Consider the following 24,687-nt stretch of genomic DNA (forward strand, 5'->3'; position numbering starts at 1 on the left):
CGAGCCACTTTGGAAACAGCCAGGTGGTGCAAAGGTCCAGCGGCAGGAAGGATGCCTAGGGGAAGGCAGGAGGTGGAGGAATCAGCCTATGCTCTATCCTACCTCCTCGGAGGACCCAACTCCCGAGGGCGAGGGTCCTCGGACCTGAATGGCCAGACCCCACGACAGTGGACCCCACAGCCCCTGGGGCGCCGGCGAGGCTCCGGTCAGGACCCAGCCCCCCACCCCCCACCCCCTCAGCCAAAGCCCAGCTCAAAGCCTGGTACTTGTACGGGGGTGGGGTGGAAGCCTTCTTGAATGAGTTAGCGGGGGTGATGGGTCCAGGAAGCTTCCTGGTGATGAGCGACAGCGGGGACCGGGGGCTTCCTGGAGGAAGAAGGGAGGGGAGCCGGGACATAGAGAGGACTCGTGTCCAACGTTGCGAGCCCCAAGCCGCTGTGGAGCGCGGGAGGCGGGGCGGGCGGCGCCGAGAAACAGCGGCTGCAGGCAGGCGGCGGGAGCCAGAGACGCTGAGCGGACTGCCACTGCCACCGCCGAGCAGCCCTCCAGCGGTCCGTGTTTCCGTTAGTCTGTGCCTCCTCCGGGGATCGGCGGCGAGTCCGGTGGCCGAGCCCATGCAGCCGCGCAGCGAGCGCCCGGCCGGCAGGACGCAAAGCCCGGAGCACGGCAGCCCGGGGCCCGGGCCCGAGGCGCCTCCGCCGCTCCCGCCGCCGCAGCCGCCGGCGTGAGTGTGCCTGGGGCTGCGTGGGTCTCGGAAGGAGGGAGGGAGGGTCGCGCGTTGGCAGACTGCCGGGAGGGTCGGCCACAGCGACCGGCAAGTCCAACCCAAGGGTCGGGCCGCCCTTGGTGAGTCCAACCCACCCCCTCCGTTTATCCGCGCACACAGGGGACGAGGAGCAGGGCGTCCAGAGGTGGCTGCTCCGGGAGGCTGTCCCCTCCCGCCGCCCTTGAATCCTGGCTGCGCGGCTCTGACACTCCAGCGGCTGGTCTGCAGAAAGGGGTGGGGATGTGGGGGCGGGGCCGCTCGGAAGGGTCAAGTGAGGTCGCACCTGCTGGTGAACCCAGGGATCCGCTTCAGAGCCGCCGGACAGCACTGACCAGTCTCACTTCGTGCACTTCCTGTGTGCCAGCTGGTGCTGAGGACACCGGACTCCGCTGGGGGCAGGCACGAAAGGGTGGCCAACGATGGACAGAGGGAGCCTAGTTCTTTCAGAGAGTCGCAGGCAGAGGGGGCGCGGGGATAGTTTGGGATGTGGTGCTGGGGGTGGGGTGCAGAAGAAGCCGCACAGGCTCAACAGTGGACCTCATGCTAGCAGAAGGTGCGAGCCGGATCTTGCTGGACTCCAGGGAGGCTCCTGGAGGTGAGGGAGCCTAGGGGGGCGGAGCCTCGGCGGCAGGGGCGGTCCTTGTTGGGCTACAGGTATGGTCTGCTGGGGAAGGAGTGGCCTCCTGGGTGCGCTAGGCCCCGCCCAGAGTCTCAGGGGCAGGTGAGCAGCTCCCTGCAGACGCATCTGACCTGGCATTGCCTCTGCAGCCCCGAGGCGGAGCGGGCGCGTACCCGGCAGGCCCGTTCCACGGCCCCCATGGAGGGTGCGGTGCAGCTGCTGAGCCGCGAGGGCCATACCGTGTCCCACAATTCAAAGCGGCACTACCACGATGCCTTTGTGGCCATGAGCCGCATGCGTCAGCGAGGCCTCCTGTGTGACATCGTCCTGCACGTGGCCGCCAAGGAGATCCGAGCACACAAGGTGGTGCTGGCCTCCTGCAGCCCTTACTTCCACGCCATGTTCACAAGCAAGTACTGCCCCACCCAGCCTGGACACTGAGGGGGGGAGGGGGGGCTCTGCAGACCTCCCAGGGCGGCACTGGCCTGACCTGACCTGCTGTCCCCACAGATGAGATGAGTGAGAGCCGCCAGACACATGTGACGTTGCATGACATCGACCCTCAGGCCTTGGACCAGCTGGTGCAGTTTGCCTATACGGCTGAGATCGTGGTGGGTGAAGGTAACGTGCAGGTGAGCCTGTCTCACCCCACATGTCCAGCACCCACCACCTCCTGCCTCAGCACTCCCCTCACCCGCAGCGTCCCCTGTGTCTCCGGCCCATCCCCTCAGTTCTTCACATCCTGCTTCTCTGGCCCTGTCTCTGGCCCTCTCCCTCCGTGCCCCACAGACTCTGCTCCCAGCCGCCAGCCTTCTGCAGCTGAACGGCGTCCGTGACGCCTGCTGCAAGTTCCTGCTGAGCCAGCTGGACCCCTCCAACTGCCTGGGCATCCGGGGCTTTGCCGACTCGCACTCGTGCAGCGACCTGCTGAAGGCAGCACACAGGTACGTGCTGCAGCACTTCGTGGACGTGGCCAAGACCGAGGAGTTCATGCTGCTGCCGCTGAAGCAGGTAACATGCCAGCTGGGCACAGCCTGGGCCCTGACACGGACTCTGGGCCCTGCACAGTATAAGACCGGGCCCCTGCGGCCCTCTCCCTTGTTCCCAGCCTCTGACCCACGTTCCAGCCCCACCACCCATCCCTGCCTCCTGCCGCGCCCATTTTCTGACCCCACCCAACGCTTCACCCTCAACTCCTGAGCATATCCCAGCCTACAACCCCAACCCATGGTTCTGAGTCCCTAGGGCTGCTCTGGGCCCAGGTTCCCAGGAACCGAATCTGTGGCTCCTGACCCTGCTTGGCCCCTCCTCATAGGAACACTGAGCCCCCCCGTTGGACGCCCCCTCCCAGGCACCTTCAGAGCTCCATGGGCCCCCAAGACCCTCCCCAGATCTCAGATCTGAGGGTCCCCACCCCCAGGTGCTGGAACTGGTCTCTAGCGACAGCCTGAACGTGCCTTCAGAGGAGGACGTCTACCGTGCCGTCCTGAGCTGGGTCAAGCACGATGTGGACGCTCGGAGGCAGCACGTCCCACGGGTGAGGCCAGCCCCTCGGTGGGGAGGAGGGTCGGGCACTGTATCCAAGAGAGGATAAAGTGGCTGAGGGTCTTGCTGTGCCTGGGCTCCTCTGTGTCCAGGGACACCGTGGGTGTGATGCAGGCACACGTCTCCAGAAGGGCCCAGTATACAGGTGGACAGTTGTCTGAGGGGGTCTCAGTGCTGGGGCCAGGTGTACCCACAGGTCCTACCTGCTGCCTCACTGGTGCCCCTGCACCCCAGCTGATGAAGTGTGTCCGTCTGCCCCTGCTGAGCCGCGACTTCCTGCTGGGCCACGTGGACGCCGAGAGCCTGGTGAGGCACCACCCTGACTGCAAGGACCTGCTCATCGAAGCGCTCAAGTTCCACCTGCTACCGGAGCAGAGAGGCGTCCTGGGCAGTAGCCGCACAAGGCCCCGGCACTGCGAGGGCGCAGGCCCTGTGCTCTTCGCCGTTGGTGCGCCCACCCAGCCGGCCCCCCACGCCTCTGCCCTGTGACTTCTGCCCATGAGCCCAGCGCCAGCCCGCCCCACCCCACGCTGATCACATCCTGCACCCTCCCCACAGCTGCTTCTCCATCCCACTGGGGAAGACCCTGTGTGGTGTGACCCACTCAAAAATACCCATCCCTACCCCCAGAGCCCCAAACCCTTGACCTTGAGCTGTGCCAGAGCCCGCAGTCCATGGCCTTCCTGGGCCCCTCCTCATGCCCCATCACATCCTCCTCCCTAGGTGGTGGGAGCCTGTTTGCCATCCATGGGGACTGTGAAGCCTACGACACACGTACTGACCGCTGGCATGTGGTGGCCTCCATGTCCACACGCAGAGCCCGGGTGGGCGTGGCAGCGGTTGGGAACCGGCTGTATGCTGTGGGCGGGTAAGCGTGGAGGCTGCTCTCTGGTGAGGTTCGGTGTATGCCCACCGGGCCAGCCATGACTAGCATTGGACCCCTTCCCTAGTTACGATGGGACATCAGATCTGGCCACTGTAGAGTCCTACGACCCTGTGACCAACGTCTGGCAGCCCGAGGTGTCCATGGGCACGAGGCGCAGCTGTCTGGGTGTGGCTGCCCTGCACGGGCTCCTGTACGCAGCCGGTGGCTACGATGGGGCCTCCTGCCTCAACAGGTAGTGGCCTTTCGCGGTGGGCTTGGCAGCAGCTGTGACTGCATCAGGATGACAGAGGTCATACCTTGAGGGGACCAAAGAGAGATCCCGCCTGACTCAAATTACCAGGGTCCCATAGACCTCCTCATTTGTGTCAGCCCACCTGCCCCTTCCTTTCCTCTCTGGGGTTTTTCCCACAAGTCCAGAGGCTGGGCCCAGGTGGACACTTAACCAGCATCACCCAGGCAGCCTGGGGCCCGTGTACACCCCTCAAGCCTGCCTTCTGCTCCAGTGGGACTCTGGGGTCAGTCTCAGTGACATCCCGCACGGGATTTGAGTCATTCCCCAGGGGAAGGCAAGTCCTCATCTGCCAGTGCTCGAGGTCAACGGTGGTCTTGGTGTCCGCAGTGCCGAGCGCTATGACCCCCTGACAGGAACATGGACATCTATCGCCGCCATGAGCACCCGGAGGCGATATGTTCGTGTGGCCATGCTTGGTGGGTGACAACTTACTTGGTGTAGTACCCACCCCTACCTGCCCCCCCCAGAGACCCCACACAGCAGGCACAACATGGGCATGTTGAACCCTGCAGATGGAAACCTGTATGCTGTGGGCGGTTACGACAGTTCATCTCACCTGGCCACAGTGGAGAAGTATGAGCCCCAGGTGCGAAATGCCCCAATCCCATGAATCCCCTTTCCCAAGGGCTGCCTGAGGTCATCACTCTGGCCACCCACCTCCCCTTTAGGTCCCACCCCTGTCCCACAGACACCGCCCTGGAGCAGGCGTCTGCACAGGAAGTGGAGGGGGGCTGGTGATGGGTCTGCCCCCAGCGGGTCCCCTCAACCACAGGTGAACACGTGGACGCCAGTGGCCTCCATGCTCAGCCGGCGCAGCTCAGCTGGTGTGGCGGTGCTGGAGGGGGCTCTGTACGTGGCCGGTGGCAATGATGGCACCAGCTGCCTCAACTCTGTGGAAAGATATAGCCCCAAGGCTGGTGCCTGGGAGAGTGTGGCCCCCATGAACATCCGAAGGTGCGCTGTCCCCCAGCACACAGACTGGGAGTGTCCCCCTGTCACTACCCCAGTGGGTTTGCCCCCCTCAGAGACTGACAAATGTGTCCCATGGCCTCACCCCTGCACAGCGTGACCCCCACCCATGCTCTCCGTCTGGTCTGTGCGCCTCCCTAGAGGTTCCAGGCGGCCCCAACCCCGGGGCTCCTCCCATGGCCCCGCGACCCCACCCCTGGGGCTCCTCCTATGGCCCCCGTGGCACCACCCCCGGGGCTCCACCCCACGGGCTCATGCCCGCCTGTCCCGCCCCCAGGAGCACCCATGACCTGGTGGCTATGGACGGCTGGCTGTATGCTGTGGGGGGCAACGACGGCAGCTCCAGCCTCAATTCCATCGAAAAGTACAACCCAAGGACCAACAAGTGGGTAGCTGCATCCTGCATGTTCACACGGCGCAGCAGCGTGGGAGTGGCGGTGCTCGAGCTGCTGAACTTCCCGCCGCCCTCCTCGCCCACACTGTCCGTGTCTTCCACCAGCCTCTGACCCCGGCGCAGACTGCACAGAGGCCGGACCTTGTGGCCTCCCACATGCCTTAAGCCCCACAGAGGGCCCCAGCGCCTCCCTCCCCTCGACCAGTGTGTTGGGGTTTGTTCCTCGGTCCCCCGCCAGGGATGTCCTGCACCATCTGTCCACGTCTCTGTGTGAGAGGCCGCCCATTTCTGTTCATTCCTCAGTGCTCATTTATGTGTGTACCATTTATTTACTCGTTTATTTATTCAGTATTTATTGATCGATGAGCAACGCTGCAGCTACCAGTTTATACGTTTACTCTGGAAGTGTCCTGTGTGGCTGGGACCAAGCTGCTCTCCTAGTGTTCTCCCGCCACGCTGGGGGCACTGGTGAGTGATGGGGTGGACACTCTCATTGCCTGTGGGGCAGGGCCAACTCGGACTCTGCAGACCTGGAGGGACCAAAGGGCAGATGCAGAGCGGACTGCTGGCGTGGGGGGGCTTCTGAGCAGGTGCAGACCCCCAGCTTTCGCTTTGCACACCACCCTTGCCTCGCCAGGCCAGGCACACTCCCAAAGAGGGCACGAAGGGGGCTTCCTGTCTGTGAGTGTGGTGTCTTTTCTGGGTCCTGCACTGAGCTGGGCACACATGCGTGCCGTAGACTCCTCACAGCAATATGAACCAACTTGAACAATAAACACATCTCTTGGACTCTGGGCTTGTGTCTGAGCGTCCATCTCCACCTTCTGGGGTCCTGTCTGGGGTGACTGGGAAGGTCTGGGGGCGAGTGTACAGCTGGGCTCAGGCACTGCATTGGCATCTGGGGGCTTTGAGGCAGCACTGTCTCATCCAGCCGGGGCAGGGCTGTGATGTCCTGGAGGAGTGCCTGACCATGAGCGTGGTTGCTGCCAGCGTGGTCCTGAGGGGCCCCCATGGCCTGTCTCGCCCCAGGCTCCTACGAGAGGGACACGGGTGGCCCTGACTGTCCTAGATGCACCTGGGACAGCTGCGGTCTCCCTCCTGGATTCTGGTTAAGCCTCAAGGACCCTGACCTTGGCCCGGGGTGAGGGTTGGGCCAAGGTAGGAGAGGAGGCTGGGGAAGGGTCCTGGCTTCCCCTTCCCCAGTGTTGCAAACTCCTGCTTCAGCACTGACAGCAAGCACATGCCCCCGTACAGTCACTGGTGACTCAGAGACTGGTATTTAGGTGGAAACAGGATGTGTGCTTTTGTGGGGGGCGGGGGGGTCTGGGAGGGGGTCCCTGGGCTCACGGAGCTCTAGCCCCAGGCATCCCAGCTTATGCGCAGGTGGGCAGGTCACCCGCTCACAGACCCGGCTTTTGGGGCCCCTCCGGAACGTACTGGAGGCTGAGGTGGGCGCCCTTGGCTCCGCCAGTGGGGAAGCCCCCAACCCCGCCCCAGCTGGCCTGCTTGTGGGGAGGACTCAGGGCATGGAACTGAAAGGCGTGGGCTCAGGTAGGGCCGGTCCCTCCCAGAAAGGCTCCACCTTCCCCCGGCCCTTGGGCACCGGGTAAGACGTTGCAAAGCCCCGCCCCCGGGAGGTGGCGACTGGAGGCTCGGGACAGAGGGACCCAGACTTGCCGACCTGCTCAGCGAGGGTCAGCCACGGATCACGGCCCATGGGGAACAACCACTGCGTCCCTCAGGCCCCTAAGAGGCTCCGGGCGTCCTTCTCCAGAAAGCTCTCGCTGAGGGGAAACAGGTGAGGGGGCAGCGCGGGGCGGACTCGACGCTGGGTCACAGGGCTGCCCTCAACCTGCCTCGGGAACCAGGCTGTGAGCCCCCCTTCCCTCCTCCCCAGAGAGGATGGCACAAGGAAGCTGGCTGGCCTGTTCGGCACGGAGGCCGGTCCTGACGGGGACACCACCGCCGCCAAGATCTTCCACTACATCCCGGGGTCGGTGAGTGGCGGGTGGGCGTGTCCCAGCGTGAGTGCGGGCCGCGCAGGGGCGCGGCGGCGGTGGTCTCAGCGTCTCCCAGGTCGGCCTGGGAATCAAACCTAAAACAAGGTGAGGAAGTAGACAGAGCCCCACCCTCGGGAGCTCATCTGGCCGAAAGTCTGGCAGAGAGCGAAACTGAGACCCGACTGAGTCAGTGGGTGAGCTAGCACCAGCAGGCGCGGGCGGGGACTCCGGAGTCTCTGCTGCCCCAGGGGCACTGTGGCCAGGACCCAAGCCTGCCCCTGGTGTCTGCCTGCCCCTGGACTGGACAGCATGTCCAGGCACATTCGGTTGGACCAAACGCAGGTATCTGAGCTGTTGCTGTGTGTGCTGGGATGTCATGCTGGTGCTACGGCTATGAAACCCCTCCACCCCCTCTTTACTCTGACTAAGGGGCTTCAGGTGAGCCGTGAGCCAGCCTATCACCTACTCCAGGCCTCAGTTTCTCCCAGGGGGTGTCTTCCGGCACCCACCACTGCCTCCTCCCATAGCAACACCCTGTATCCCCCTGGCCAAGGCCCCATAGCAAGGACTGGCTGCCAAGCACATGTTGGGGCACCTCTGAGCTGAAGACATCCCCTCCCTCTACCCAGCTCCTGTGGGGCTGAGTTAGTGAGGGGGAGAGACATAGCCCTTTTCCCCAGGAGGGCTGACATTGGGTTGAAGAGAGGCACTGGTACGCACTGAGGCCCCTGGATGTGATGAAAATGACCCCCAGGTTCTAACTTCAGGAGCATCTGGGAAATGACAGGGAACGATGGACATGTGGGACTATGCCAGGGACGTGGGCCAGGACTCCACCTGCAGTCCTCACACCGTCCCTTACAGGCCTGGCAGCTGGTGTGGGGAGCCCACCTTTCCAACTGGTCCCGTCAGGCTAGGAAGCCCTGGGCCCGGCCTCTCCCTTCCCCTCTGAAGTCCCAGCGCTCCCCGTGGCAAGTGCTGGCTTCGGAAACCATGCTGCCTCAGAGGAATGGACAAGCCACTTGTGTCCAGGGCCTGGCTGGGCAGGGATGGGCGTCCCTCCGAGTGGCCACATCTCAGACCTCAGCTCCCTCTGTTCAGGCCCAGGACGTATCCCATGACCCTGGTGGAATCCTGTGAGTTGTGTGGTCCTCTCTTGCCAGGACATGGTGGCTAGAGAGGGGACCAGGAATGTTGAACCTCAGGAGGTGGGGCCCTGGAGAAGCCAGTTCTCCTTGGGTTCTGCACCCACACAGAGCCGGCCTTGCCACAGCTCTGAGCCGACTCCTCCCTGGGCCCTAAGGCTGAGCCTAGGCCACAGGGCCAGCTGCATGGCCCTTCCTGCTTCGTGGCCTATTTTTCATGGGTCCCATCCCAGCATCATTCCCTGAACTGGGCGTGGGTGCAGGAAGCTCCACCCAGAGGCAGGGGGCCGGGAAGCTGTGTGTCTGTGCGCATTCCTGGGCTTATTTAAAGGGCGGCTCAGTTTGGCCTGGCACAGCAGCCCAGGAGACAGCCCCTGCCAGCTCCCAAAGGAGACATGGCCCCTTCCTCAACTCACCCCTGAGCCCCTGGACAGACCTCAGCCCCTCCAGCACCAGGTAACGCCCATCCCAGTCTGACCCCCAACCTGATAATCGAGCTCCCATTTGTAGAGGACTCTCTGTGTGCCAGGACTGGCTAAGTGTTTGTGGGCAACAATGCTCCCTCCCTGCAGCAGACATGCAGTGAACCCCCATCACATCCCAGGCCTGTCCTGGCCCTGGGACACAGCAGTGGGGAAAATAGACAAAGACCCTGTTCTTATGGTGTCCCCATCCCTGTGACAGAGCCAGATGACAAGACAAATAATTAAAAGATATAATAAGTAAGATGTGGCTAGCACTAAGAAGAAAAGTAGGGAAGGTGTGTAGAGGGGCCAGGGGAGATTGGCATGTTAGGAGGGTACCCAGACGGGACCTCATGAAAGAGGTGATGTTTGAGCCAAGCCCTGAAGGAGGTGCAAAGAGCAAGGCTGAGTGGTACAGTCAGAGGGAAGAGCAAGTGCAAAGCCCTGAGACAGGCGTGTGTCTGATGAGAGGGGAGAGGACCAGGGGAGGGGGCAGATCACAGAGGACCTGTTGGGCCACTGCCAGGACATTGGCCTTCACTACTTGAGAGTAGGGCAGGCAATGTGTGCTGAAGCGGCCAGCCCAAACTCCCAAGATCTGATCCGATGTCTCTCTCCCCAGCTCCACACTTGGCTCACATCATGTTGGTTCCTTGAAATGGGCCATGGCAGGAGGATGTACACCATCCAAATTGGCAAATACTATAAATTAATCTCGCCATTTTTTAGAACCAAGTATTAAACATTTACCAGCTGACAGTGGAGATACAGGAGGGTTTTGAGCCTCATCTTACTCAGACATCCAAAACCCCTGTGACCAACAAATCTCGGGAGGTTGAATAACCAAAACAAGGGCACACAGCTTAGGAAACAGTGAAGATGAGGGTTGCATCTCCGTTAAGTGCAAACATCATCATCTTCTCTGACAGACCATGCAAGTCTGTGACTCTCAGTGAGGTCGCGTGTGTGCGCGCATGCGTGTTCTGCCGCTATTTCCATGTGAGGAGGCTGTGTGTGCAGGCTTCTGTACTTACGTGTGACAGTGTGTGTGTCCCTGACCTATGGACTGGGTGACTGTGGGTGTGTCTGTGGGCTGGGGCTCAGACCCCCTCCCCTGAGCTCTGCTCCTCTCAGGACCTTCCGGGCCTGGAGAGCCAGCGAGACCACCTGGAGCAGCCGTTCCTCAGTGTGTTCAAGAGGGGGCGGCGGAGGGTGCCCGTGAGGAACCTGGGCAGCGTCCTGCACTACGCCAAGGTCCAGCTCAGATTCCAGCACAGCCAGGTGCGCGCCAGGTGGGTGTGGTGCTGGAGCCAGCCCACGGCCTGCCCCCCAGCCCCTCACACCGGTGGCCCTGCTCTCCCCCAGGACATCAGCGACTGCTATCTGGAGCTCTTCCCTTCCCACCTCTACTTCCAGGCCCACGGTTCTGAAGGACTTACGTTCCAGGTGAGGGAAATGGGTGGAGGGTGAGACTAGGGGGAGAGGGAGAAAGGCCCAGGGAGGCGGGTGGCCACTCCTACCAGGGTCCCCCAGCCCTCCCCTCCTGGCTGTGCTCTGGCAGGGGCTGTTACCACTGATGGAGCTGAGTATCTGCCCACTGGAGGGGTCCAGAGAACATGCCTTCCAGATCACAGGTGTGTGGGGGGCATGAGCGGTCCCAGCCCCAGGAGGGCAAGAGGGCTAGGGCTGCTCCATGACCTTGGCCTCTGACTGGGCCCCAGGACACTGGCAAGACCATGAGTGAATTGAGGGGTTCTTCCTTTTTCTTCGGTGGGTTCATGGGCAAGTGCCAGGCTGGAGTGGAGGGCAGTGATTTGTGGGGCCTCCAGAGGTCTTGGACATCACCATAACTTCCTCCAAACTCCAGCCTTGGGATCCACGTGGGACCCTGGGGAGAGGCCTTCCCTGTGGGCTGCTTGCCCAGCCTGCTCTGCCCCTCCACCCGTAGGCCCGCTTCCCGCTCCTCTTCTGGTGCTCTGCCCCAGCCAGGCCGAGGTGGACCGCTGGCTGTACCACCTGGAAAAGCAGATGGCCCTCGTGGGAGGGCTCCGGCGCTGCAACTCGGCACCCCCACAGGTCAGTGCCAGCAACTCCCATACCCCTTTCCAATCCCCCTCCTCTGCCTGCCCTGACACCCCTTTACCAGGGCCCCCCTGAGGATGAGCTCCCCTGGACTCTGCAGCGCAGGCTGACCCGGCTGCGGACAGCATCAGGGAGCCAAGTGGTGGGCAGTGCCATCTGTGCCTCAAGGGTCAAGCTGCAGCATCTGCCATCACAGGTGGGTGGGGAACCCAGGGGTGAGGAGATGGGGGTGAAGCCATGAGGAAAAGATGAGGAGATGGGGGAGTGAGGAGATGGGGAGGGGTGAGGAGATTTGGGGTGAGGAGATGGGGAAGGGGTGAGAAGATGGGGAGGGGGAAGAGATGGGAAGGGGAGGGGAGGGGCGGAGGAGGGGAGAGGTTGAGTGGTGAAAGGACATGGGGGAGAGGTGGAGGCAGCAGGTGGGGGCCAGCCACTTGGTGCCCGCCAATTGCCCGCCAATTGCCCGCCAATGGAAACCACACTCTGCCCTTTGAGCCCCTCTCAGGAGCAGTGGGACCGGCTGCTGGTCCTGTACCCGACTTCCCTGGCCATATTCTCTGAGGAAGCTGACGGGCTTTGTTTTAAGGTAGGTCCCTCCCCTCTGTGAGCCCGCCCCAGGGAGGTGCCCTGTATGTGGGGGTGGGAGGGGGCAGTGGCTCAGGAGGAACCTGTATTTCAGGCCTGTTGGGACAGAGCATGCTGGCCCCACCCACCCAGCCTGCTGCCCTGGTCAGTCTGCTCCCCACTCTGATGTGGGCAAGGAGGGGCTCCTGCCTGGGCACCCCTATCATCCTACAGGGTCCTCAGCCACCATCACCTGAGGTGATCGTGGCCCTCACTTGATCAGAAACATACATGGGGCTTCCCCTTAGTCCCCCCAACACCCCTCCCCCAGTCTTAGCAGGTGACCGAGGGGATCAGTCCCCATAAGCCCCCCAAAGACCTGTCTGTGTCTGCCTTTGGCTGATGAAGGCCCCACCTCAGGGGTGTCAGCCTTGGCCCTGCCTCACTCTTGGCCCAGGCAGAGTCCCAGGACTGCCCCCAGGCCCAGGACCCCCCTCTTTTGCTGCCCCTGCAGGGGGAACTCCCGCTGGGCGCCATCCACATCAACCTGGAGGAGAAGGAGAAGCAGATCCGCTCTTTCCTGATTGAAGGTGTGGAGGCCAGGCCCCCGAGGGAGCGCTTGAGCCTGGGGGTACCCCAGCTTTCAGCCGCCCCCTCACAGTGTCTGTGTGCCAGGCCACCTCATCAATACCATCCGCGTGGTATGTGCCAGCTACGAGGACTACAGCCACTGGCTGCTCTGCCTGCAGACTGTCTCCCGCAGGGAAGGGGCCCCTCTGCTGCCCAGCCCTGAGAGCTTCCCAGAGTTGCGGGTGCCCACCCAGGTGAGGGGTCCGCAGAGGGAGAGGCTGCCCACAGCTCAGGTCCTAGGCAGTGGTCAAACAGGGCAGAAGGTGGGGCTGAGCATGGGTAGGTGGGGAGAGGGTTCCCACCATCTGCCATCCAGCTTACCCACCCCTGGCGGCCCAGGCCCTGGGCAGTGGCCGAGGCTCGCTCTCCTCAGATGGACGAACCAGCTGGGACTCGGGGTACCCAGCACCCCCATCTACCCGCACCAGCCACTCCCTCCCTGAGTCCTCAGTGCCGTCCACTGCAGGCTGCCCTACCCAGCCTGCACCTGTGAGTATTAGGGGGATATGGACAGGGGAAAGAGGCAGGGGGCCATGAGGTGAGTTTGTACTAGGGAGCCTGTGTCCCCATGGCACCCATCCCAAGAGGGACTCTAGCTGCTCAGGGGAGGGGACTCAGACTGGAGGAGGAAGCTCTGTGCATCCTCAGGGTTGTGTGGGAGAGGGCCCCGGAGAACCTTCTGGAAGGTCCTCGATCCCCACAGAACCAGACCAACCCTGGCTGTACCAGCACGGGTGCGCCAAAGGCAGAGCTGAGACGAGGCGGCAGTAGTCGGTCACCCAGGAGCAAGGCCCGGGGTGAGGGGCCCGGCCCAGCCACCCCACTGCAGCTGGACCTGACCAAGGTGGGCCCAGCACACTGACCCCAGCGCCAGGCCTGGCTGTCCCTATGCCCTCCTCCCTGGCCTCTGTCTCTTAGGCCTCTGTGATCCGGGAGCCACCCAGGGGCCTCTTGCACAGAGAAGGGAGGACACGGGCGTCCGGCAGCTCCAGGAAGCCCTTCTCTTCTGCCTCTTGCCTGCAGCTAAGCAGGCTGAGCCTGGAGGGTGGCCCCGAGGCCCCAGACCATGCTCTGGAGACACCACACTCCCCGCTCTACGCCGACCCCTACACTCCACCTGCCACCTCCCACCACAAGATCACAGACGTCCAGGGCCTGGATGAGGTCAGTGCACTAGTGGTGTCAGACATGTGCCCATAGCCCATGGTCTGCTTGGGCCATGAGACACTAAGGGGCTTTGTGGGGCAGGGGTCTCAGCTCCACGGAGGCCCCAGCCCAGGTCCTCCAGTCAACAATGCTTTCCTGGCAGCTCCTCAGTGCAGTGCAGAGCTCGCTTGGACCCGAGCCTCCACACTCGTCCCCCTCGATCCCTGTGTCTGTGCCTGTCTCCGACTCCAGCTCTAGACCCTCTGGCCACCACTTGCCTTCCAAGAAGGGGGCCCAGCAGCCCCGAACCTCTCAGCGGCCCCGGGGCTCTGCCAAGGGCCGTGGGCCCCGGCCCCCAAACTTTCCTCAGCTCGTGAGTAGCAGCCCCCACCTTGGGCAAGGGGTGCTGTGGGGGCAGGGAACAGGAGAGATGGAGGCAGGGGACAATGGCGCAGTAGAAACCAAGAACAGGGACAGTGGCAAGAGAGGCCAGCAGGGAGAGGGGAGGGACCCAAAGAAAATGTGGGGATGGGATCTGGCAGTTCATGGGCTGGTCTCCAAGCCTCTTCCTGGAAGCTTGGCTCTCACATTTGCGTTTGGGGTCTCCAGGTCTCCCCTGCAAAGGATGTTTCGTCCAGCCCCCTGCCACCTCCCCCAGGTGAGTGAGAGACCCTACCTCTTTTGGGGGGAGAGGGGAGCTCTGGCTTTTGCTTCCTGAAGTTACATGCACCTCTACCCTTTCTACCAGATGGTGGTCCCCCCAGGAGCTACGACAACATCTGGGACAAGGCTATATCTCCCCACAACCAGCGGTGGCCCCGTGGAGCAACTGAGGCTGAGGGGGGGCTCATCCAGTGGATCTAATGGGCAGGCTGCTTCTCAGGACCACCTGCCAGCATGGACCCTGGAGTGGTCTGCAGCAAGGCCTGGGTCTTTCTCTGTGGGGCCACAGGCCAACCACCCCGATCCAATACCAACCGAGTCAAGGTCTGACCCCAGCGGGATAGATGGGGGAGTCTCCAGAACCCTGAGTTTTCTAGGCTCTGGGTCCTCTCAGCCCCAACCTGAGGGTGCCATGGCCGGTGTGGCTGGACTACAGATTGATGGGATGCCTGGAGGGGCCAAACCATGGCCTGCCCCCAAGGAAAGAATGAGGGAGGAGACGTGATGGGGGCTTCACCTGGGAATGGGAGAAAGGCACAGGGGTGAGGTCAGAAGGCTGAAAAAGTCAGGTTAGCGAGCGTCAGAGTACATGAGGTCAGAGGGCATGAGGTCAGAGGTCAGCAGGTCTGAGGCATCACAAGCAGAGGTGGGAGGGTTGCCTGGGCACCTGTGAGTGGGGCGGGGCTGTTCCAGAGAGACTGACAAGAGAGTAAACAGAAAAGAAGAAAAGGAGATTGTATTTGTGCTGTGTCCACACATCCTTCACTCAGCAGCCAGGAGGCGCCTGCCACCCGCGGACCCTGTGCACTTAGCCTGGTAGCCCCCTACCCACCTTTCTTCCCCATCTCTGGCTCCTCTCAGCCCCGGGACAATCCCAGGTGTCTCATCTGTCCACCCAATACCTCTATCCTCTGCTGCACCTCTCGTCCAGGGCTCCCTAGAGGAGGGGCTCCAGGCTCTGCCCTGCAGACCCACACCCTGCTGGGCCTCCTACAAACCCTGTAGATACCTGCTCACTGTCTCAGGCAGGAGCCAAGAAGGCCCTGGCCACAGGCCTTTGTGATTCAGGGGTCAAAGAGGCCCACTGTGCACAGCGCAGAGAGTGCTTGGGATCCTCTGCCCCAGAGTCGAGACCACCCAGTCCCCTCACCCTTGCCCCCTGCCCAGATGTCCAGCTGGGGCCTTGTTGCTACTGTGACACTCTCTAATTTCCAATGCCTCATTCTGCCACTTATCCCATAACTACTTAACCAGATAAAATCAGATGGCCAGTTAGATTTGATTTCAGATACACCACAAATAATTTCTCAGTACAAATACGTCTCAAATATTGCATATCTGACATTCCAGTTTTACTGGACGCCCCATTTCTTGTTGCTGATCTGGCAACCTTACTAACTAGCTCCCTGCTCCCTGCTCCCTGCTCGGCCCCCATCACCAGCCTTCCGAATCTCCCCTCCCAGGTGTGGAGTACAGCTCTGGCTTCAGCCTGGCCAGAGCCTCGGGTACAGTCCAAGTAGCCAGGACCGAGGACACTGGCTCCTTCCTAGACGCTGTGGAACACAAGGGTCAAAGGGCGAAGGCAGCGTCTCGTCCTGAGCACCTGTGGCCATTTCCTTGTCTGGCGTCTTCCTGGGCCAAGCCTGGGTCCTAGGAGCTGGGGCTGGGGCTGGGGCTCGGGCTGGGGCGCCCCCGCCCCACCTGCCGGCGGAAGTAGCGGATGGCGGAGATGGTGCCGATGTTGGCCAGCAAGACTACAAGAGAAGCATCGGGCCTCCTGAGTACCAGCTCCCTGGCCTTGTCACCAACTTCTGCCCAGTGGCATAGCCCTCAGAGGGCAGGAGGAGGCCAGTAGGGTGAGCAGTGGGTCAGCAATGGGAGGAGCAAGGTCAGGGCAGAAAGCTGTGCCTCCCCAAGCACCCCTCATCCCTGCTGGCCCATGACACCACTGTCCCTCCCCTCGACTCTGGGCACCAGTCCCTGTCCCCCTGGGCCCCCAAACCTGTTTTCCAGGCGTCTGGGGTATGCAGGTCTGATGTTCTCACAGCCCAGGTGGCAAAGGCTACAAACACCAGGCACATGTCATTCTGGCTGAAGGTAAAGGCGGTGAGGGGACCCCGAGGCTCCCCTAGGAAAGAGAAGCATACTCTGAGTTCCAGCTGCTCCACTCTGGGGACATGACTGTCTGGGGACACGTCTGCCATAGACACATCTGTCTGGAGACAAGTCTGTCTGGGGACATGTCTGACCGAGGACATGTCTGACCTGTAACACATCTGTCTGGTGACACATCTGTCTGAAGACATATCTATACTGGACACATCTGCCCTGGACACATCTGTCCGGGAACACGTCCGTCCTGGGACACATCTGTCTGGGGACATGTCGATCTGGGGATACGTCTCACCCGGGACACATCTGTCCAGGGACACATCTGTGTAGGGATATATCTATACTGGACAGGTCTGCCTTGGACACATCTGTCTGGGGACACATCTATCCGGGGACACGTCTGACCTGGGACATATTTTCTGAGTCACATCTTCCCTATGACAGCTTTGTCCCAAGACATAGGGCAGTGTGTGGCATAGTTGAGTCAGGTCGGCTTGGGCCCGTTTCCTGGTTCCTAAGGGATCTTCCCGAGGGCCCCAAGGCCTCCCCTGCTAGAGTCTGGGGCACTAGTGCCTTCTGGGCCTGAATACGGGGGAGGGTCAGTGCACAGTCAAACCCCTGATGACCTAGCCTGGTCTGCCCCACCTGGATTGTGCCCTGGGTTGGCCAGGAACTGCTGCTTCCTTTTCAGATCATCCCCGAGCCCCCCCCCCCCCACTGGCTCATGACCCAGGGTCCTGGCCCGGCCCTCCCCAATGGCCCTGCTGGCAGAAATCCCTGGACAGTGTGTTCCCAGGACCTGGGCAGGCCATGTCCCAGGCCCACGTGACACGCACCTGCTTGCCTGACCACCAGGTCGAGCTGCTCTGCTGTGGCTTGGCTGGTCTCTGGGGGGGTGCCAGACTCCACTCCCTGGGGGGCCGGCCTGGGGAGCTCTGCAGCCTGCAGCTGAAGGGAAGCCGGCCCCAGCACGTCCCCCAGCCTGTCCTCCCCAAGGAAGTGTTCGTAGGCCTCAGGGATGGAGATAGGCATGGGGTCTCCAGGCACAGGGGCTGGCACCGGCTCGGCCTTCAGGGGTGGGGTTGGGGAGCGGCGTGCCCGGAGCCCAGACGTCTGGGCTTGGCAGTCCCGGAAGAAGAACTCGCATACATCTGGCCACTGGACGTTGGCAGGGACCTGGCTAGCCTCGGCTGCCTCCTCAGCCTCTTCGTCCTCCTCTGCGATAGTGTCACAAAAAAAGAACTCGTAGGCTTCTGGGAGGGTCACTGCAAAGCAGCTCCTATACCCAGGCCCCCCGGAGGCAGCGGACGGAGGGGGAGGCAGGTGCTTGAGGATCCGAGGCTGGGGTGGCCGGGGCCCAACTGCCACTGCGTCCCAAGCTCCAGGCCCCCCGCGGCCCCCAGCTGCTGTCCTGGGGGCAGATGGCCAGGCTGTAGCTGGGGAGAGTGGGCCCGAGGCCTCTCCTGACCCCAGCTCCTCGGGGCTGGGCACAGCCACCGAGAATCGCACTTTCTTCTTCTTGGGGGCTTGGACGGAGCCTGGTGGGGGCTCCCCTGAATGGTTTTCAGGGTCACCCGCAGAGGGCTGCCCTCTGGGCTTCTCCTGGTGGCCCCCTGAAGACACAGCAGAGCTCAAATCCAGTTTGGCTGATGGGACAACCTTTGTCTCCATCATGTCAGGCCCAGCCTGGGGACTGAGGGCAAATGTGGATGCGCCCACCTCAGACTGGGCCTTTGACACAGGTATAGATGAATCCACCTCTGGCTTGACCACTGGGCCCAGCGCAGGCAGGTCCGCATCCAGTCTAGAGTTGTAGGCAGGTGTAGACAGAGCCGAGTCAGCCTGGGGCTTGCGGGCAGGTATAGACAGAGCCGAGTCAGCCTGGGGCTTGCGGGCAGGTATAGACAGAGCCGAGTCAGCCTGGGGCTTGCGGGCAGGTGTAGACAGAGCCGAGTCAGCCTGGGGCTTGCGGGCAGGTATAGACAGAGCCGAGTCAGCCTGGGGCTTGTGAGCAGGTGTAGACAGAGCTGTGTCAGCCTGGGGCTTGAGGGCAGGCAGAGACAGAGTCATGTCGGCCTGGGGCTTGAGGGCAGGTGTAGACAGAGCCAAGTCATCCTGGGGCTTGAGGGCAGGTGTAGACAGAGCCCAGTCAGCCTGGGGCTTGAGGGCAGGTGTAGACAGAGCCGAGTCAGCCTGGGGCTTGAAAGCAGGTGTAGACAGAGCCATATCAGTCTGGGGCTTGAGGGCAGGTGTAGACAGAGCCGAGTCAGCCTGGGGCTTGAAAGCAGGTGTAGACAGAGCCATATCAGTCTGGGGCTTGAGGGCAGGTGTAGACAGAGCCGAGTCAGTCTGGGGCTTGAGGGCAGGTGTAGACAGAGCCGAGTCAGCCTGGGGCTTGAGGGCAGGTGGAGACAGAGCTGTGTCTGACTTAGCCATTGCGATATCTGGACCAGTCTCCTGGGCAGGCATGGACACAGTATGTAGCTCAGCTCTGGGGGTCATTCCAAGTAAGTCTGTACCTTGTTCAGTTGTAGACAGATCCAAGCCGGGCCCTTGCCTGGCCCCCTGCTCCTGGGCTCCTGCAGACTCTGGCCCCAGCTTGTCCTGCCCGGCTCCTGCTGTCTGCTCTGCTGTCCCAGCCGAGAGACCCTTCCCCCTGGACCCAGCTGGGCCAAGGCCTTCCTTGGGCCTGGCCTCACTGAGCCGTGGGGAGCCCAGCTGAGTGGGAGCTGAGCCTGCGACACCCGGGCGCCCACCCCCCTTGGTACCTGCAGCCCGCCTCTTCTTCCGGCTAGGGCTGCTGCGTGGTGGGGCTCCAGGGCTGCCAGGGGGCTTCTGGGAGGCAGTGCTGCGGCCAGGGGACTCAGGGCTCCGAGGAGGCTCACCAGGGACACTAGGGGCAGGGTCCCGGGCGGCTGGGCCCTGTAGAAGCCTCTGCATCTCGTCTCTGGAAGTCACTGGCCCTAGGAGGGACGGGCTCTGGCCAGGAGGGGCGTCTCCAGGGCTGAGAGACGGCTGAGCTTCTGATGGTGCGGACGTGCTGGGCATCTGCTGACCTGCCCCCAGAGCCAGGACGGGCTCCTGCCAAGACCTGCTGACCAGCTGCTGTGTGGCCGCCTTATCCTCCTCCTCGAAGCCCGGCCAGCCACGCCCTCTGGGAGCCAGCTGCCTCCCAAGAAGGGGCAGGTGCTCGGGGGGACTGCTGCCACTGCTGTCCCCTTGGTCAATGTCACTGGACAAGAGCTCATCCCCAGAGGCAAGGCCAGCCTGCAGGAGGCCACACTCTTCAGCCGTGGCCGAGAACTCAGCCCAGTCCTGGTCACTCAGCTGGATGCTGTACTGGAAGTTTTCCATTTCGGGTCAGCAGAGGCACGTGAGCAGCAGAGCTCAGGGTCTTCAGGCACTGCCACCACCTGCTTGCCCCCCGGGGACCCCCTCTTCCCTGGCTCGGACCTGGCACAGCATCTCCATCCTGAAAGAAAGCAGAGCAGAGGTGCAGGGGGCTGTGTGGCGTCCTCCAAGTCAGAATATCCACAGCCCCATGTCCCTGTCTCCAAACTGAGCCCACATGGTGACTTTATGAAGACATAGTGTCAGGTTCCTTCCACCAAAGATGGCTCTAGATTAGTGAAGTGCACTAAGAAATAGGGTCCTTGTGTTTGAGTTTCCGTCCCCAGAAGCGGCTTTCCTTCACATCGTCGAGCCTTTTCTGTCCAGCTGGGCCAGCCTCACCTTCCAACTTTCCTCCAGAGCGGCCAAGCCCCTGTCAAAGACCACCCCGGGGTCAGTTCACCTGGTGGTGGTCAGCCCTGCCTGTCCCAGCATGCCCCCAGTGGCAGCTGGCCATGGGGGAGGGGCTACAGTGTCCAGCAGGTGACCAACCTTTGTCAATGACCTTCCACCAGGCTTGGCTGGGACAGGCTGCCGGGCTTCCTCTGAGCTCACCAAGGTCATACTGGTGCTGGTCAGAGGGAACTCAGGTCATCAGGGAGAGCCTGGCTGTGCCCCTGCCTGGGCAGGAGGTCACAGAACGGAAACAAGGCTCCTGACTCCCAGGGGACCCTCGGGCCATCCCCAGGTCTGTGCCCCTGACCCAGGCTTGCCCAGCTAGCCAAGACCCTTCCTGTGCCCCATGTCAGTGGACCCACCGAGCCTCTAACCTCTCAGCCCTTTTTGGGGGGGCGGGGGCTGACCTTTGGTCTTTGGTCAGCTACCACCAGACCCAGGAGGGTGGGAGGTCATTCTGGCCAATCCAGTCCTAAGTGGGAGATGGCATGAGCCCAGGGCACTGTGGCTTCCTGACCCACTGAACTTTGCCCTCCTGTCTGGCTCTGGGGAAGGTCCCTGTGGGGGCTGTCCCCTGTGGGGCCCCCTAGGACAGGAATGAGGGGCTGATGGTGTCATACCTGCAGTCAGCCGGGGCAGTGGAGCTGGGCGTTCAAGCTGCCTGTCCCAGAGCGGCATGGTGCTGGGCTCATCATGCAGGCCCCACCCCCACTGCCAAAAATACCCCATCTCAGTGTCACATGTCTCCTGCCAGTCATCAGGGTCCAGGCCGCAAATAGATGGCATTTGAGGGACCTCCAGCTACGTGAGGGACGACTTCCTGGTCAGGTCCGGGGTCTGGTGCCGGCCAGAGAATGCTGACCAGCAGTCGGCAGCACAGGCCCTCCTTCTCCAGGCTGAAGGTGGGCCTGCCCTTGCCTCCTGGCTGCAGCTGTCCTTTCTGCGAAAAGCGGCCCCACCGCTGTAGAATCTCAGACCTCACCTCTCCCATGGCCGCACCTGCTAGCAGCCCCCAAATACCAGTCCAGCCCTCTGGTCTTAGGGCCTTGCCCTGATGCCTGCGGAACACAGGGGGTTAGAGTGATGAGCTGGGAAATGACTAATTCCAGAATGTTCCTAGAGGTTTTGGAGGTGGGTCTCACAGACCCCGGGGGCAGGGCTTACACTTCCCTGGTCTGGATTCAAGGGGTGCACCTGGCCCCTCCCCTGGCAGAACTGCCGATGGGGCTTTGGGGACACATGGGGACATTGAAGGTTCTCGGTGGAGGGCACCCCAAGTGGGCCTCTAGGGAGAGGGCTGGGAGGGTCAGAGGAAGAAAGTGGGTCATTCCCCACCTAGGTTCCAAGATGGGGATGGCAGTGTAGTCTGTCCCTCTATGAAAGGGTCTGGTGCTGCCACCCCCAGGTGAACCAGTCACCAAGAGGAGATAGGCAGGAGTGACATGGCCTCTTGCGTGGGCTGAAGAACAACAGCCCCTCGAAGGCCCCCCAGAGCACTTTTCCGAAAGCCCATCCACCCCGAGAGGGGGCACTAGGAGGACACTTCTTTCACGGTTGAGCTTGCTGAGGCACAGAGAGGGTTGGTGACTTGTGCATGGACACACAGCTAATAAGTAGCAGGGTTGAGTCCCAAAGGCCCCGCTCTGGGGGGTGCTCCAGGACATCCTGACCTGACCTTGGGGCTGTGTTGCCCATCCTCGGGCAGGTCAATGTGACACACAGATCTCCGGCCTCCCTGCTGGGGACACAAAGAGGGAGTAGTGGGGTCAGAGAGCAAACATCTAAACGGACAGGTAAATAATACCATTTTCACAGCAACGCATCCTAAGAAGGAGGCAGTATGGAGGGAAGGGGTGGCCAGGGGGCTGAGACCTCTCGGAGGAAGGAGCCCAGAAGCATGAATTTGCTGGAATGGCTCACAGGACTCAGGCAAACACTGACGTTCCCATTTGTTGTAAAGGGGTGTGCTGAAGAACACAGGTGAGTGTCCAGATGGCAGAGAGATGTGCGGCTCCACGCCTTCGCCCTGCCTCCCGTTCACCAACCCGAAGCTCTGAGCACCCTCATCATTGAGGTTTCGTGGAGGCTTCTTCATGTTTGGGATCCATCTCTCCAGCCTTTCTCCCTTCTCAGGAGGATGGGGGGAGGGACTGAAAATTCCGAGCTTCAGGGCTTTGTCATCCTGTGACCAGCCCTCATCCAGGGGCCACCCAGAGTCCCCTCATTAGAACCAGAGATGCCCCCAGTGCTTGCGTCACTTAGGAATCCACAAGGGTTTCGGGAGCCCTGGGCCAGGACCCTGGCAGAGACCACACCCACCTCCTGTTGTCTCACCATCTGCTTCCTGCAGCCTCATCCAGGTGGCCCAGAGGCTGCGGCATCATTTTCTTGTGGATGGGGATTTGGGTCGTTTTCAGTTTGCAGCTGTTATAAGCAGTGATTCTGGAACATTCCTTCGGATAGATTTATGTACGCAGTGTGGGGAATGGCTGGGTCGCGGGCTGTGCTCGGTCAGCTCTAGAAGATCCTGAGCCACTGTGGTCCCCATGCTTGTGCCTTCACTCCAGCGGTAGGACACCCGGAATGTGTCTGTGCTCCTGGTCCTGGCCACCACGGTGGCCTCTCTGTCACTTGGCGTTCAGGGGCTAGCGCCCGAACTCGACATCACATTTCCTTAGGAAGAGTGGAGTTCCTGGCCGTGGGTGCGGCTTCTTCTGGGAAGATGTGTGTCTCCTCAGTGCTCTGCCACTTTACTCGTTGCTTTGCAGGCATCTGCCACACACTCTGGGTAGGAATCTTCATGGAATTGTTGGGCTTTGACTATGTTCTTTCTCCATCTTACCTTTTCTCTCTGTCTTTGGATGAACAGAAGTTTTACATTTTAACACAGTCCAAGTTATCAACAATTTCCTGGATGGTTGTCACTTTCTCTGTCCTGAAGCACTTGCCTGCCCAAAGTCACGGAGAGTCCGGGAAGATGGACTTGCTCGTGGTGTAAAGCTCCATTGTTTTACCTCCCACATTGGCCCTGCAACACACCTGGTCTTGATTTCCGTGGGTGGTGGGTGGTGGGGGTGTCACATATTTTTGTTTCCATGTGGACAGCTGGCTAGGGGGCGCCCACTTGTGGCTCTGTCTGCAGACATGGACTGCCACCAGACCGGGAGGTTTGGAGGGCTTGCAGCAATGGCCCCAGCTGCCCTGGGAGATGAGAGCCCGGTCAGAGGGGAGGCAGGGAGGCTGGCATAGGCTGCTGGGAGTGGGGGACAGAAGGGTCTTACCTAGACCTACGTGACTGAGAAGGCCTTTTGGGGACCAGCTGTGGCTAGATCTAACCTGAGGCTTCCCTGTCCTCCCTCCTCCACACCCCCAGCCAATCTCAGACCTGGGCGGGGGAGGCTGCGGGGGGTGGGGGGGGATGTCTGCTGTAGGGTGGGGAAACAGGACCTACAGCACACAACCCAGCTCCACGGCGTGGGGGGTAGCTAAGTCTCGGCACAGACCAGCACCTGGTCCAGAGAGAGCTATTGGGTGGGTGGTTCGCATGGGCAGGGAGACACACGACGGGCGAAGTGGGCAGCGGAAGCCAGACCTCAAAGGGAGGGGTAAAGGGGGACGCAGCCTGCGGTACCACTGATCGCCACCAGAGGGCACCAGGACCCCACCGGCAGCCAACAAAGCCCAGCTCCGTTGCTCCTGCCCGGGTTTAGGGGAAGGACGCTACTTGAGTGCCAGGGCCCCTTCCCGAAGCCTTGTAGCTGCCTTTGAGCCTTGACCTTGAGACAGTAAGCACTCAAACATAAGAGCCAACTTTCAACTAGTAGCTATTACATGCCAGGCCGTCTGTGGGGATAGAGCCAGGAGCGCAGTTTCTAAGCTCTCGGCCTCATGTGGAAAAGTGCTGGCTCAGGTAGTAAATGGCCATCAACTGTGATTGGATGGCCATCAGCTGTGGCTAGTTGGCCATCAGCTGTAACCAGTGAGCCATTGGCCACTAATATAACTGCCATGGCTACGCTAGCAGAAAAAGGGGGGCTAGCAAGGAGGTGGTGGCTGAGCTAGCAAGAGCGGATTGCAGCTAGCAAGTGGGGTTGGTTGACAGAGAAGTGGACAGCAGGTTGCAGATTGTGTGGCTCCTGCTTCCTGTGTCTCCAACCCAGCCGCCAGTGAGAATATAGTGGTATGACTCCCTTATCTGTGGCTCCATGGGTGTTCCTTTTTGGCCTCACCATGTCCTGTGTTCTTATGTGGGGAACGGGAACTGAGACCCCACATGCCACCAGGCATGACACAGTCTTAAATGCTTTCCACAGATTATGGGCTTATTTTTAGGTTGGTGCAAAAGTAATTGCGGTTTAAAAGGCTAAAAATAACTGCAAAAACCTCAATTACTTTTGCACCAACCTAATTTTTTAAGTAGTTTCAATGAGGTATAATGTACATACAATACACTGCACATATTTAAAGTGCAAAATTTTCTAAGTTTCGACATGTGTAACACCAGGAAACCATCACCCCTAAAGGTTCCTGTGCCCTTGGAAATACCTTCCCCCCCACACACAAGGTAACCATTAATCTGCTTTCTGTCACTATAGTCAGGTGGCATTGTTTAGAACGTTATATA

General features: G+C 61.3%; 3 protein-coding genes across 8 annotated transcripts; 2 read left to right on the plus strand and 1 right to left on the minus strand.

The window, feature by feature from the left end:
- The first annotated feature begins 314 nt into the window (after nucleotides 1-314).
- On the plus strand, nucleotides 315-6,265 carry KLHL17 (kelch like family member 17). Of its 4 annotated transcripts, XM_019712051.3 has the most exons (13): nucleotides 315-724; nucleotides 1,535-1,794; nucleotides 1,896-2,017; nucleotides 2,175-2,396; nucleotides 2,806-2,922; nucleotides 3,165-3,378; nucleotides 3,654-3,798; nucleotides 3,881-4,048; nucleotides 4,436-4,524; nucleotides 4,621-4,694; nucleotides 4,881-5,062; nucleotides 5,355-5,462; nucleotides 5,577-6,265. In XM_019712051.3, the coding sequence occupies exons 1-13, from the start codon at nucleotides 315-317 to the stop codon at nucleotides 5,581-5,583; spliced, it is 2,118 nt and encodes a 705-aa protein (XP_019567610.1). In that variant the 3' UTR covers nucleotides 5,584-6,265. The 4 variants fall into 4 exon arrangements, with proteins under 4 accessions (XP_019567610.1, XP_019567609.1, XP_019567612.1 ...); XM_019712050.3 differs by having other exon boundaries at nucleotides 5,355-6,265; XM_019712052.3 differs by lacking the exon at nucleotides 315-724 and adding an exon at nucleotides 1,186-1,361 and having other exon boundaries at nucleotides 5,355-6,265.
- An 852-nt stretch (nucleotides 6,266-7,117) lies between these two features.
- On the plus strand, nucleotides 7,118-14,822 carry PLEKHN1 (pleckstrin homology domain containing N1). 2 transcript variants are annotated; one of them, XM_019712160.3, is made up of 16 exons: nucleotides 7,118-7,269; nucleotides 7,369-7,468; nucleotides 10,215-10,361; nucleotides 10,446-10,526; nucleotides 10,642-10,714; nucleotides 11,029-11,156; nucleotides 11,227-11,358; nucleotides 11,668-11,748; nucleotides 12,241-12,316; nucleotides 12,402-12,550; nucleotides 12,696-12,845; nucleotides 13,060-13,200; nucleotides 13,380-13,520; nucleotides 13,666-13,875; nucleotides 14,112-14,160; nucleotides 14,251-14,822. In XM_019712160.3, the coding sequence occupies exons 1-16, from the start codon at nucleotides 7,187-7,189 to the stop codon at nucleotides 14,364-14,366; spliced, it is 1,857 nt and encodes a 618-aa protein (XP_019567719.3). In that variant the 5' UTR covers nucleotides 7,118-7,186; the 3' UTR covers nucleotides 14,367-14,822. The 2 variants fall into 2 exon arrangements, with proteins under 2 accessions (XP_019567719.3, XP_074190451.2); XM_074334350.2 differs by having other exon boundaries at nucleotides 11,263-11,358; nucleotides 14,251-14,821.
- A 53-nt stretch (nucleotides 14,823-14,875) lies between these two features.
- PERM1 (PPARGC1 and ESRR induced regulator, muscle 1) lies at nucleotides 14,876-20,813 on the minus strand. 2 transcript variants are annotated; one of them, XM_019712157.3, is made up of 4 exons: nucleotides 20,684-20,813; nucleotides 17,114-19,749; nucleotides 16,168-16,293; nucleotides 14,876-15,919 (listed from the first exon to the last, which is right to left on the minus strand). In XM_019712157.3, the coding sequence occupies exons 2-4, from the start codon at nucleotides 19,629-19,631 to the stop codon at nucleotides 15,816-15,818; spliced, it is 2,748 nt and encodes a 915-aa protein (XP_019567716.3). In that variant the 5' UTR covers nucleotides 19,632-19,749; nucleotides 20,684-20,813; the 3' UTR covers nucleotides 14,876-15,815. The 2 variants fall into 2 exon arrangements, with proteins under 2 accessions (XP_019567716.3, XP_019567717.3); XM_019712158.3 differs by having other exon boundaries at nucleotides 17,114-20,040; nucleotides 20,684-20,793.
- Between the last annotated feature and the right edge of the window lie 3,874 nt (nucleotides 20,814-24,687).

The sequence above is a fragment of the Rhinolophus sinicus genome, chromosome 14 (genome assembly GCF_057876585.1).
Source record: "Rhinolophus sinicus isolate RSI-liver-muscle chromosome 14, RSI-T2T, whole genome shotgun sequence".
Classification (NCBI taxonomy): Eukaryota; Metazoa; Chordata; class Mammalia; order Chiroptera; family Rhinolophidae; genus Rhinolophus; species Rhinolophus sinicus.

Bases quoted from the DNA above. Each gene is read 5' to 3' on its own strand.
- KLHL17 (XM_019712050.3), top strand. From the start codon at position 315: ATGGGTCCAGGAAGCTTCCTGGTGATGAGCGACAGCGGGGACCGGGGG. The intron at 2,923-3,164 runs GTGAGGCCAGCC...CCTGCACCCCAG, and splicing joins GGAGGCAGCACGTCCCACGG to CTGATGAAGTGTGTCCGTCT. The intron at 3,379-3,653 runs GTGCGCCCACCC...CCTCCTCCCTAG, and splicing joins CCCTGTGCTCTTCGCCGTTG to GTGGTGGGAGCCTGTTTGCC.
- PLEKHN1 (XM_019712160.3), top strand. From the start codon at position 7,187: ATGGGGAACAACCACTGCGTCCCTCAGGCCCCTAAGAGGCTCCGGGCG. The intron at 13,876-14,111 runs GTGAGTAGCAGC...TGGGGTCTCCAG, and splicing joins CCCCAAACTTTCCTCAGCTC to GTCTCCCCTGCAAAGGATGT. The intron at 14,161-14,250 runs GTGAGTGAGAGA...CCTTTCTACCAG, and splicing joins CCCCCTGCCACCTCCCCCAG to ATGGTGGTCCCCCCAGGAGC.
- PERM1 (XM_019712157.3), bottom strand. From the start codon at position 19,631: ATGGAAAACTTCCAGTACAGCATCCAGCTGAGTGACCAGGACTGGGCT. The intron at 16,294-17,113 runs GTGCGTGTCACG...TCTCTTTCCTAG, and splicing joins CCTGGTGGTCAGGCAAGCAG to GGGAGCCTCGGGGTCCCCTC. The intron at 15,920-16,167 runs GTTTGGGGGCCC...CTTCTCTTGTAG, and splicing joins CCCAGACGCCTGGAAAACAG to TCTTGCTGGCCAACATCGGC.